Here is a 13516-nt window from a genome sequence, read left to right as displayed (position 1 = left end):
TTGTCGTAGTCTGTTATCAGGAATGTGGGCTGTATGTGAGAATAGAGTCTCACCAGCTCTTCATCCTCATCATCATCACTGGTCCTGATGGCCTCTTCATCCCCCAGGAAGCAGTCATCATCACCGATGGAGGCTGTCTCAGGGCTGTGTGTGGAGGGTCTGCGCTCCTCAGGGTACCCTGGTTGTCCTACCTGCTCTGGGCAGGGTGCAGGGGTATGTGTTTGCCCTGGGGTGGGTTTAGGTGGGGGTGTCCCTACCCTGTCCTGCTCTGGACAGATTGGAGTAAGTAAAGGTGTGTGATTATATCCTGTATACTCAGGATTGTGTATCGGATTTGGAGTAGGTGAGAAAGGGAGAGGTGTGGTAGGTGAGGTAGGAGGGGGTGTGGGATGAGGGGGTGAGTTGATCGGAGTGGGAGGAGGTAAAGGTGTGTGTACCTGCTGTTGGTTAGGTGAGGTAGGTGTCTCTTCTACCTGAGTGGGTATACCTATTGCATCTGCAACAGGGGAGGGGTGTGTAGCTAAAGGTGAGTCTGTCTGATCCATGGCAGGTGTAGATGATGGGTGTGGGGGGGGTACTAGAGCTGGAGTTGCCCAGGAGTTGAGTGGATGTCTTGAGTAGTTCAGGTGTGATGGTTGTAGCAGGTGTATGGGTGGAGTTGTGTGACGCAGGGCCATGATTGGGGTCTGTATGAGTGGAGCTGGCTAGTATAGGCTGGATGTAGGTTGTTGAGGGTGTAGCTATGGGTAAAGCGTTGAATGGAGAAGGGTCTGAGTCTGCAGGTGTGTAGATGCTCTGACCGCCCAGGAGCTTGGAGGTGGAGGTGGAGGTGCTTAGACCCTCCTTTTTGAACTTCACCTCATCAAGGACTGGCATGGGGCTACTGTGACTCACCTGGGGAGAAAAGACACAAATCGACATGGCTGACTGACTGTCTCACTGATACACTATGGGATGTTAGCTCACTTGCTCCTGTATCTATTAACTCACCAGTTGGAAAGGTCACACACACACACGCGCGCGCACACACACACACACACACACACACACACACACACACACACACACACACACACACACACACACACACACACACACACACACACACACACACACACACACACACACACACACACACACACACACAAGTAGAGAGAAGAGTAAAGACTCACCAGTTGGAACCATTGTAATCTCTAGACCAGCAGGGAAGATAAAGCAGAGAGACACACAGGTCAGTGCACGGGACCAGAATGTCTAAATGTTAGATGTTAAAAGTTAAAAGGGTAGGGGTCAGGGTGAAGTGTCAGTATATCTCACCACATTGGGGTGTTTTCCCTGTGCTATACAGCCCCTGTCCTCTGGGTCCTTCAGTCCTTTGTATGTCCTGAGGACATGCTGCAGTGCATACAGAGCGCAGCCTAACAGAGTCAGCCCCAGGATGACCACACCCATAGCCTTGCCTACTGCACAGCTACCATGGAGACGCCCGTCCCCCAATGGGCCCTGAGGGACTGCACAAACATATAGTACCTGTCAAAGGTTTGGACACACCTACTCATTCAAGTGTTTTTCTTTATTTTTTACTATTTTCTATGTTGTAGAATAATAGTGAAGACATCAACACTATGAAATAACACATATGGAATCATGTAGTAACCAAAAAAGTGTTAACCTGTTATGACTAGGGGGCAGTATTTTCACGGCAGGATAAAAAACGTACCCGATTTAATCTGATTATTACTCCTGCCCAGAAACTAGAATATGCATATAATTATTAGCTTTGGATAGAAAACACTCCAAAGTTTCTAAAACTGTTTGAATGGTGTCTGTGGGTATAACAGAACTCATTTGGCAGGCCAAAACCTGAGAAGATTCCAAACAGGAAGTACCCTGTCTGACCATTTCTTGGCCTTCTTGATTATCTCTATCCAATACAGGGGATCTCTGCTGTTACGTGACACTTCCTACGGCTCCCATGGGCTCTCAGAAGGCGGCAAAAAGCTGAATCGTGGCTTTGCAGGCCCTGGCTGAAAAACATTAGCGCGTTTGGATAGTGGCCGGTCAGAGTACTATGAGACTGAGGCTCGTGCACGAGTCGACTCCATGTTTACTTTCTCTCTCTTTGAACGAAAACCACCACTCCCGGTCAGAATATTATCGCTTTTTAAAATTGATTTGTCAACCGCTGTCCTGGGAGTGCATTCTGACGAAGAACAGCAAAGGTAATAACATTTTTCTTATAGTAAATCTGACTTTGGTGAGTGCTAAACTTGGTGGGTGTCTAAATAGCTAGCCGTGATGGCTGGGCTATCTACTGAGAATATTGCAAAATGTGCTTTCACCGAAAAGCTATTTTAAAATCGGACATAGCGAGTGCATAGAGGAGTTCTGTATCTATAATTCTTAAAATAATTGTTATGTTTTTTGTGAACGTTTATCGTGAGTAATTTAGTAAATTCACCGGAAGTTTGCGGGGGGTATGCTAGTTCTGAACGTCACATGCTAATGTAAAAAGCTGGTTTTTGATATAAATATGAACTTGATTGAACAGAGCATGCATGTATTGTATAACATAATGTCCTAGGGGTGTCATCTGATGAAGATCATCAAAGGTTAGTGCTGCATTTAGCTGTGGTTTGGATTTATGTGACATTATATGCTAGCTTGAAAAATGGGTGTCTGATTATTTCTGGCTGGGTACTCTGCTGACATAATCTAATGTTTTGCTTTCGTTGTAAAGCCTTTTTGAAATCGGACAGTGTGGTTAGATAAAGGAGAGTCTTGTCTTTAAAATGGTGTAAAATAGTCATATGTTTGAAAAATTGAAGTTTTTGTATTTTGAGGAATTTTAATTCGCGCCACGCCCATCATTGGCTATTGGAGCAGGTGTTCCGCTAGCGGAACGTCTAGATTGAAGATTAAACAAATCAAAATATATTTTATATTTGAGATTCTTCAAAGTAGCCACCCTTTGTCTTGATGACAGCTTTGCACACTCTTGGCATTCTTTCAACCAGCTTCATGCGGTAGTCACCTGGAATGCATTTCAATTAACAGGTGTGTCTTGTTAAAAGTTAATTTGTGGAACTTCTTTCCTTCTTAATGCATTTGAGCCAATCAGTTGTGTTGTGACAAGGTAGGGATGGTATACAGAAGATAGCCCTATTTGGTAAAAGACCAAGTCCATATTATGGCAAGAACAACTCAAACAAGCAAAGAGAAACGACAGTCCATCATTACTTTAGACATAAAGGTCAGTCAATCTGGAAAATTTCAAGAACTTTGAAAGTTTCTTCAAGTGCAGTCGCAAAAACTATCAAGCGCTATGATGAAACTGGCTCTCATGAGGACCGCCAAAGGAAAGGAAGACCCAGAGTTACCTCTGCTGCAGAGGATAAGCTCATTAGAGTTACCATGCTCAGAAATTGCTGCCCAAATAAATGCTTCACAGAGTTCAAGTAACACACATCTCAACATTAACTTTTCAGAGGAGACTGTGTGAATCAGGCCTTCATGGTTGAATTGCTGCAAAGAAACCACTACTAAAGGACACCGATAATAAGAAGAGACATGTTTGGGCCAAGAAACACCAGCAATGGACATTAGACCAGTGGAAATCTGTCCTTTGGTCAGATGAGTCCAAATTTGAGATTTTTGGTTCCAACTGCCGTGTCTTTGCGAGACACAGAGAAGGTGAACGGATGATCTCTGCATGTGTGGTTCCCACCGTGAAGCATGGAGGAGGAGGTGTGATGGTGTGGGGGTGCTTTGCTGGTGACACTGTCTGTGATTTATTTAGAATTCAAGGCACACTTAACCAGCATGGCTACCACAGAATTCTGCAGCAATACGCCATCCCATCTGGTTTTTGCTTAGTGGGTCTATCATTTGTTTTTCAAAAGAACATCGACCCAACACACCCCAAGGCTGTGTAAGGGTTATTTGACCAAGAAGGAGAGTGATGGAGTGCTGCATCAGATGACCTGGCCTCCACAATCACCCGACCTCAACCCAATTGAGATGGTTTGGGATGAGTTGGACCTCAGAGTGAAGGAAAAGCAGCCAACAAGTGCTCAGCATATGTGGGAACTCCTTCAAGACTGTTGGAAAAGGTAAAGGTAAAACTGGTTGAGAGAATGCCAAGAGTGTGCAAAGCTGTCATCAAGGCAAAGGGTGGCTACTTTGAAGAATCTAAAATCTAAAATATATTTTGATTTGTTTTACACTTTTTTGGTTACTACATGATTCCAAATGTGTTATTTCATAGTTTTAATGTCTTCACTATTATTCTACAATGTAGATAATAGTAAAAATTAAGAAAAACCCTTGAATGAGAAGATGTCCAGACTTTTGACTGGTACTGCATGCGCACTTACACTGATGATGATGAACTGTAGAGCAAGTACGACCACACAAATTGTAATTGTGTGTGTGTGTGTGTGTGTGTGTGTGTGTGTGTGTGTGTGTGTGCGTGCGTGCGTGCGGCTGTGTTACCTATTTGTCCTTCATACAGCACCTCCACCTTTATGAGAGCCGTGGCCATGTCACCTGACTCCAGATCCACAGCCACTACCTGCAGGATATCATCATCATCATCATCATCATCACCACCAATGTAGCTTGTCCATCATGACGTTGTTCTCTCGTATACTGTTCTGTCCAATCAAAGCCCACCTTCAGACTGTGTTTCTGTGATGGTCGTAGCTGATTGGTCCTGGCGATCAGAAGCCCCTCCTGTGTGATGTGGTAAAACTCTGTGTGATTGGACGAGGACCTCAGGGAGTAGTGTATCTTGGGATTAATCCCCTACCAATTGAGAGAAGAGAGAGTTGAAGTTATAGAATATTACACAATGCATAGTCCAGCTGTGTGTATGAGCGTGTGTGTGTGTGTGTGTGTTTGTATGCATACATCAGAGAAGTCCCTGTCCTGTATCTGTAGCAGCAGCACGGTGTTTCCGTAAGTGTTGACCAGTGAGGCAGGGCTGTTGCCTTCAGTGACAAAACCACGGTATTCGGCCCGACCAAACTGGGGAGGAAAGCGGTTGACAGCCACAACACGGACCACCACTGTGGCAACTGAGTACTTCCTAGGGTCATTCCTCTGGTACGCCTGAGGAAGGGGAGAGAGTTTTCAGTTATTTAGAGTCCCTGTAGTCATGTGTGTGTGTGTGTGTGTGTGTGTGTGTGTGTGTGTGTGTGTGTGTGTGTGTGTGTGTGTGTGTGTGTGTGTGTCTCACCATGACCCGTAGGCGTAGTGTGGGTGTCAGTAGTCTGTTCTCTACTTCTTTCATCAGACGCACCTCCCCTGTCAGCTCATCCATCACAAAACGGCCATTATCAGCCCCTGACAACATATATTGTCAACAGTGTTGGGGAGTAGTGAACTATATGTAGTTAAACTAGTAATATGGCTACATTTTGCAGTAGCTTGGTGGTAGTTGAACTAAATTTAAATCTAGGTAGTGTTTTCAGTATTAATTACTTTTTTGCCAAGTAGCAGTGTAGCTAACTACTGGAACTACACACATATTTTTTTTGCAAATATTTAATTACATTTGGGTGAAGTTGGCAATCATTTCCTTTCTCGGCATCAGACCTGCCTAATTCTCACTTACAACATCGTTTTTGTGTTTAATAGGCTAAATTGCACATTCTGCTAACATATGACCCCAAAGTGATCTGTTCTTGCAATTTGTAGTCTGTGACATAACAGATTTACATATGATCATTTTTCATCAAGTAGTTTGGATGTAGTGAACTACTTTTTCAGAGTAACTTTAGTTAAGTAAACTATATTTTTCTTATTAAGAGTAGGTTTAGTTTAGCTTAACTTTTTCCAGTGTGAAGTAATTGGTAGCGTTGTAAACTATACTGTTTATCAACTCCCAATACTACGTTGCATTTCATTGTAAAGATAAAGGATGGTGGTTTGTATGTGTGTGTATGTGTGTGTTGTACCTGACAGGATGCTATAGCTGAGAGGTGAGCTGAGGCCTCTGTCTCCATCCACAGCATTGATCGGCCCAGGAGAGAAGTCCAGAAGAACGTCCTATAACAGAGACAACATTAACACAATACATCAGTCCCTAACCCCTAACCCCTAACACCTACCACCAACACCTAACCCTAACCCTAGGCACTAACCTGTTCGCCTTCTGTGATGTTAACCGTGTAGACGGGGTTGGTGCAGACACGATGCGATTGGTCGTTAGAGGGGGGCGTGCACGGCAGGAATTGTGGGTACTGGTCATCTCCGTCCAGGATATTCACGGTCAGGATGGCACTGGTGTTGAACTTCTCCACAGTATTCATCTCCTACACACACGCAAACACTCACTCACACACACACACACACACACACACACACAGACACAGACACACACACACACACACACACACACACACACACAGAGAGACCGTATATCAGACTGAGATATTAGTTCCAGTCATGTAATCTGATTGGTTAAAGGTGTGCATTATTCACAAAATATATCAAGCAGATGGTAGGCACAGCCAAGTTCTTTCTGTAACCATAGGCTAGGTGCATTTAGTGTACCGAAGCATATATGGTGATCTTCAGTTGTGTTTTGGTCTCGTAGTCCAGAGGCTTGGCCAGTATCACCTCTCCACTGTTAGGGAGATCCACTCTGAAGTAAGCAGCATCAGGCTGGAACAGAGACCACACACAAATACTGTACACACTCATTTCAATGCAGAAGTATTTTTTATTTATTTGATACAGTAAGGAGATCTGACACCTGAAACCCCACCTCTTTAAGGAATACCTAGGATAGGATAAAGTAATCCTTCTAACCCCCCCTAAAAGATTTAGATGCACTATTGTAAAGTGGTTGTTCCACTGGATATCATAAGGTGAATGCACCAATTTGTAAGTCGCTCTGGATAAGAGCATCTGCTAAATGACTTAAATGTCAAATGTAAAAAAATCTGGTATTTATTTATGTATAAAACTTTATTGATACTGTACCGAGGTCTGGTCGATGGAGTACATTATGGTGTCGCCATCTGCATCTGTGGCCTGGACTGTAAACACCACTGTCTTCACCTCAGCCAGCTAGACATCACGCAATAATCGGCTTCAGTTTATGTCTGTATTTGTGTGTGCGCGCGTGTGTGTGTGTACTGTATATGTGTGCGTACGTGAGTATGTATGTAGTGTAGCCTACTTACCTCACTGATGCTGCGAGGCTGTATGGTGCTCTCCACAAACTCAGGAGTGTTATCATTCTCATTCAGAATCTCCACCATGATCCTGTACTCACTCTGAAACACACACACACACACACATTTAGACGTTTTGGATCCATAGTAATATCACTTGGTATAAAGGACAAATATATTTCCAGATATGTACAGTCTCTACCTGCACGGTGTCCTCCTCATAGCAGGTCAACGCTGCCATCAGGACTGGGCCCTGCACCTGAGACACACACACACAGACACACACACAACATATATAATGCTTCATATCTGCACATGACCCAGCTGAGTGTTGTTGTTTGAGTCAACTAAACCAAGACAGAACCCTGTCATCATTGTGACGAAGTTGTGATAATGTTTTTACCTCCCGGTCCAGAACTCTATCCAATGGGGCATTGAGTCTGATGCTCCGCCTTTCTAGGAAGAACCAATCAGCGTCCTCCCCAGTTAGGCTCCAGACAACATCATTGGCTGTCAGCTCAGTGTTGAGCTCAACGATGAGTTCTCCTATCATGCTGTTCTCTTTGACCGTGGAAAACACATCATGGCCCTCCAGACATGGGTTCCCTGACAATCAGACAAGCTTGTGATTAGCAGAGTAGCCAATCAGACAAGCCTATGATTAGCAGAGTAGCCAATCAGACAAACAGTTTGATGTGATTGATTAGGATCCCCATGGCAACAGCTAGTCTTACATAAGAAAAAAGAGATTACTGAATAAAAAATAAAAAAATCCATACATTTAAAAACATGAACATGTAGTGTGTGTGTGTGTGCATCTATCAGTTACACATACATGTCAGTACATACACACAACAAGTAGGTCACATGGTGGATAGGTGTTGTGCCGTGAGGTGTTACTTTATTTGTTTTTTGAATCCAGGTTTGCTGTTCACTTGCGCTATATAAGATGGAAGTGAGTTCCATGCGCTCATGGCTCTGTATAATACTGTACGTCTCCTTGAATTTGGTCTGGACCTGTGAACTATGAAAATACCCCTGGTGGCATGTCTGATGGGGTAAGTGTATGTGTCAGTGCTGTGTGTAAGTTGACTATGAAAACAATTTGAAATTTCCAACACATGAATGTTTCTTATAAAAACCAGAAGTGACGCTGTCAGAATTTCCTGAACCCTTAGCCAAGAGAGACTGGCATGCATAGTACTCATATATAGCCCTCTGATTACAATGAAGAGCAAAAAGTGCCGCTCTGTTCTGGGCCAGCTGCAGCTTAACTAGGTCTTTCTTTGCAGCACTTGACTACATGACTGGACAATAATCAAGATAAGATAAAACTAGAGCCTACTGGACTTGCTTTGTGGAGCGTGATGTAAAAAAAGCAGAGCATCTCTTTATTACAGACAGACCTCTCCCCATCTGTACAACCATTGAATCTATATGTGTTGTGCATGACAGTTTACAATCTTAGGTAACACCAAGTAATTTAGTCTCCTCAACTTGTTCAACAGCCACACCATTCATTACCATATTCAGCTGAGGTCTAGAACATAGGGAATGAATTGTACCAAATACAATGCTCTTAGTTTTAGAGATGTTCAGGACCAGTTTATTACTGGCCATCCATTCCAAAACTGACTGCAGCACTTTGTTAAGTGTTTCAGTGACTTCATTAGCTGTGGTTACTGATGCGTATATGGATGAATCATCAACATACATGGACACACATGTTTTGTTTAATGCCAGTGGCAGGTCATTGGTAAAAATAGAAAAGATGAGGGCCTAGAGAGCTGCCCTACGGTACACCACACTTTACATGTTTGATATTAGAAAAGCTTCTATTAAAGAAAACACTCTGAGTTCTAGTAGCTAGATAGCTCTGAATCCACAATATGGCAGAGGTTTTTCATTTAACCTTTATTTAACCAGGCAAGTCAGTTAAGAACAAATTCTTTTTTACAATGACATCCTACCAGGGAACAGTGGGTTAACTGCCTTGTTCAGGGGCAGAATGACAGATCTTTACCTTGTCAGCTCGGGGATTCAATCCAGAAACCTTTTGGTTACTGGCCCAAAGCTCTAACCACTAGGCTACCTGCCTAGTGGTAAGAGGTTGAAAGCCATAACACATACATTTTCTCAACAACTGATTATGGTCAATAATATCAAAGGCTGTACTGAAATCTAACAGTACAGCTCCCACAATCTTCTTATCAATTTCTTTCAACCAATCATCATTTGTGTCAGTGCAGTACATGTTGAGTGCTCTTCTCTATAAGCATGCTGAAAGTCTGTTGTTAATATGTTTACATAGAAATAGCATTGTTTTTGGTCAAACCCAAATTTTCCCAACAGCTTGATGAGAGCTGGCAGCAAGCTGATAGGTCTGCTGTTAGAACCAGTAAAGGCCGCTTTACCACTCTTTAGTAGAGGAATGACTTTGGCTTCCCTCCAGGCCTGAGAACAAAGACTTTCCTCTAGGCTCAGATTAAAGATACAGTATGACAGATAGAAGTGTCTATAGAGTCAGCTACCATCCTCAGTATCTTTCCATCTAAGTTGTCAATGCCAGGAGGTTTGTCATTATTGATGGATATCGATTTTTTTCACCTCTCCCACAATAACTTCACAAAATTCTAAAGTTACAATGCTTTTCTTTTATCATTAGTTTTTAATGCATGAGTACAATGGCTCAGTGTTTGTTGTTGGCATTTCCTGCATAAGTTTGGCAACTTTGTCAATGACGTAATCATTAAAATAATTGGCAAAATCAAATGGTTTTGTGATCTGATTCGATGAAAGATGATCTGATTCGATGAAAGATGGAGTTTAATTTGTCTTTCTGCCCATAATTTCATTTAAAGTATATCATTGATCTTGGCTTCATAATACAGTTTTTTCTTCTTTTTGATGAGTTTAGTCACATAATTTCTTAATTTGCAGTAAGTCAGCCAGTCAGATGTGCAGCCAGACTTATTGGCTTTTTGACTTGTTGAACATTTTAGGAATAAGCCACACAGGGAACACAATTTCTACTGACAACAAACACCTCGTATAGGTATTTATAGGTTATTTCACATCATAAATTTAAATCAATAAAAAGGGAGATTCTGGCAAAGCAATAATGACACACAGATCTACAGCAAGGGAGAAGCTTAGCGGAATGATGGGTGCATTTGCCATAAACATATGCCGGTACTTACAATTTTCTCCTCTCACAGTTTGGTCTAAACCAGGGTCACCACTCCCGTCCTCCAAAGACACGCCATCTTCTACAATGGTAAAGAGATGCCCTGAACAAACCAAAACAGTCAACCTCTATACACAGCTTAATTGGAAACTGCCCTTAATTATTACGATGTGGAACACTTGCTGCTGGCATGCCAGTCGACATCAACAAAATGCTACAAATTACGGTTGAAGTCAGAAGTTTACATACACCTTAGCCAAATACATTTGAACTCAGTGTTTCACATTTCCTGACATTTAATCCTAGTAAAAATTCCCTGTCTTAGGTCAGTTAGGATCACCACTTTATTTTAAGAATGTGAAATGTCAGAATAATAGTAGAGAGAATGATTTATTTCAGCTTTTTTATTTCTTTCATCACATTCCCAGTGGGTCAGAAGTTTACATACACTCAATTAGTATTTGGTAGCATTGCCTTTAAATTGTTTAACTTGGGTCAAACGTTTAGGGTAGCCTTCCACACGCTTCCCACAATAAGTTGGGTGAATTTGGGCCCATTCCTCCTGACAGAGCTGGTGTAACTGAGTCAGGTATGTAGGCCTCCTCGCTCACACACGCTTTTTCAGTTCTGCCCACAAAGTTTCTATAGAATTGAGGTCAGGGCTTTGTGATGGCCACTCCAATACATTGACTTTGTTATCCTTAAGCCATTTTGCCACAACTTTGGAAGAATGCTTGGGGTCTTTGCCCATTTGGAAGACCCATTTGTGACCAAGCTTTAACTTCCTGACTGATGTCTGGAGATGTTGCTTCAAAATATTTACATCATTTTTCTTCCTCATGATGCCATCTATTTTGTGAAGTGCACCAGTCCCTCCTGCAGCAAAGCACCCCCACAACATGATGCTGCCACCCCAGTGCTTCACGGTTGGGATGATGTTTTTCGGCTTGCAAGCCTCCCCCTTTTTCCTCCCCATGTGCAGTTGCAAACCGCAGTCTGGCTTTGTTATGGCGGTTTTGGAGCAGTGGCTTCTTCCATGCTCAGCGGCCTTTCAGGTTATGTCGATATAGGACTCATTTTACTGTGGATATAGATACTTTTGTGCCTGTTTCCTCCAGTATCTTCACAAGATTCTTTGCTGTTGTTCTGGGATTGATTTGCACTTTTCGCACGAAAGTACGTTCATCTCTAGGAGACAGAACGTGTCTCCTTCCTGAGCGGTGTGATGGCTGCGTGGCCCCATGGTGTTTATACTTGCGTACTATTGTTCGTACAGATGAAATCAGCCAAGGATGAACCAGACTTGTGGAGGTCTACCATTTGTTTTCTGGGGTCTTGGCTGATTTCTTTAGATTTTTCCATGATGTCAAGCAAAGAGGCACTGAGTTTGAAGGTAGACCTTGAAATACATCCACAGGTACGCCTCCAATTGACTCAAATTATGTAAATTAGCCTATCAGAAGCTTCTAAAGCCATGACACCATTTTCTGGAATTTTCCAAGCTGTTTAAAGGCACAGTCAACTTAGTGTATGTAAACTTCTGATCCGCTGGAATTGTGATACAAGTTAAATAATCTGTCTGTAAACAATTGTTGGAAAAATGACTTTGTCATGCACAAAGTAGATGTCCTAACCGACTTGCCAAAACTATAGTTTGTTAACCAGAAATTTGTGGAGTGGTTGAAAAACGAGTTTTAATGACTAAACTTCCGACTTCAACTGTACTATATAATTCTGTAGTAAACTGTAGTATATTGTAGAATCCTATACTCCACACTGTAGTATACCTTGATTGTGTAGTGCTTGCTTTTATATATCCTGCATGTCCTCCCCTAATAAGGTTGCCAGGGAAACACATATTACTAATTGTTCGTGTTATTTATCTGTGTCAAACAAGCAAACCTAATCCTATAAACTTTAATAAACTGATCTTGTTCTTTATATCTGCCTCTGTACTGTTTCCCTTTAATCGGCCTAGGACCTGCATCTAACATTTAATGTTACAATTGTTATAAAAATGTAATGTTATTAATGTTAATGTTAGAATTGTAATAAAAATGTATATATTTTTGAAAGGTGTTGTCTGGGCCGTTGCATTGCTCAGAACTGACCCAACTCAATAGGTGGCCTGTCACGAACCTGTGTGTCTTATGTTCTGATTCAGTTGTTCCTCTCGTTAAACAGTAACTGGCATGGTCTGGTAGTTGTGCCATTTTAGCTAACCCTAGTAAGCAGGGGTTACTACAATATACTACAGTCGAAGGTGCAAGGTGTTGACTAATACAGAGAAGTCTGCAAAAACACAACAGTGAATACTAAGGTATACTATAGCCATGTCCTCAAAAACGTTACAGTGAATACTACAGTAAAGTCAGCAAAAACACTACAGTGAATAATAGATTATTCTACAGTCATGTCCGCAAAAACACTACAGTGAATACTGATGTAAAGTCTACAAAAACACAACAGTGATATTACAGTATACTACAGTCATGTTCGCAAAAACACCACAGTAAACACAATAGTATAAAGAAATATGTTTTTATTGTCACCAGGTTTGGGTAGGTTACTGTCGAAATGTTATCCGTTACAGTTACTAGTTACCTGTCCAAAATTGTAAATAGGAACGGAACTTTAAGATTACCCAAACTCAGTCAAATAATCTGATTACATTCAGTTACTTTTGGATTACTTTCCCCTTAAGAGGCATTAAAAGAAGACAAAAATGTATGTTACCAATTGAACAAAATCTATTGCAGGATAAATCAATATTTAAGTTTACATAGCTGGCCATATATGGATGTTAAATTTGACTTTATGGGTTGGTTATGTAGGCCTATAACCCATAGTTTTCTAATACATATAATAAATGATTAAATTATATCATTACATTAAAAACCAAAGTCTATCATAATTCCAGTCATTCCAATAAATGTTATACCCCTTGATCTTAAAGAATAGGACTTGGAAATATGGAAATATATATGAGCCAAATTGTTTTACCTGATCATGACCCCAAAACGAAGGACTTATTAGCCAGCCCTACTCTGTTGTTTATGATTTAGTTATCATGGAGAACTGATTGGACTCATTGATTCGATGCGATCATGGAATGGCATGCTTTGAGCACTACTGAAAAGAGCTA

The 13516-nt window shown here is 41.7% G+C and overlaps 1 protein-coding gene across 1 annotated transcript in view; it reads right to left on the bottom strand.

Annotated features, from left to right (window-relative positions):
* LOC115197251 (cadherin-related family member 5) overlaps nucleotides 1–13516 on the bottom strand; it is a 38772-nt gene that overhangs the window by 877 nt on the left and 24379 nt on the right. Inside the window, exons 3-17 of the mRNA XM_029758617.1 lie at nucleotides 10385–10474; nucleotides 7588–7790; nucleotides 7387–7443; nucleotides 7194–7286; nucleotides 6991–7077; nucleotides 6559–6669; nucleotides 6147–6317; nucleotides 5961–6051; nucleotides 5240–5346; nucleotides 4912–5112; nucleotides 4675–4806; nucleotides 4495–4573; nucleotides 1318–1511; nucleotides 1173–1193; nucleotides 1–894 (exon numbers count right to left, since the gene is read on the bottom strand). The exon at nucleotides 1–894 is cut by the window's left edge and continues 877 nt beyond it. Coding sequence (XP_029614477.1) covers nucleotides 448–894; nucleotides 1173–1193; nucleotides 1318–1511; nucleotides 4495–4573; nucleotides 4675–4806; nucleotides 4912–5112; nucleotides 5240–5346; nucleotides 5961–6051; nucleotides 6147–6317; nucleotides 6559–6669; nucleotides 6991–7077; nucleotides 7194–7286; nucleotides 7387–7443; nucleotides 7588–7790; nucleotides 10385–10474 — 2084 coding nt within the window. The 3' untranslated portion in view covers nucleotides 1–447. The remainder of the gene's footprint in view (nucleotides 895–1172; nucleotides 1194–1317; nucleotides 1512–4494; nucleotides 4574–4674; nucleotides 4807–4911; nucleotides 5113–5239; nucleotides 5347–5960; nucleotides 6052–6146; nucleotides 6318–6558; nucleotides 6670–6990; nucleotides 7078–7193; nucleotides 7287–7386; nucleotides 7444–7587; nucleotides 7791–10384; nucleotides 10475–13516) is intronic.

This window comes from Salmo trutta, chromosome 7 (genome assembly GCF_901001165.1).
Source record: "Salmo trutta chromosome 7, fSalTru1.1, whole genome shotgun sequence".
In the NCBI taxonomy this organism is placed as follows: domain Eukaryota; kingdom Metazoa; phylum Chordata; class Actinopteri; order Salmoniformes; family Salmonidae; genus Salmo; species Salmo trutta.
Note: the sequence above shows the minus strand (reverse complement) of the source record. Positions and strands in the feature narration are given on the sequence as shown.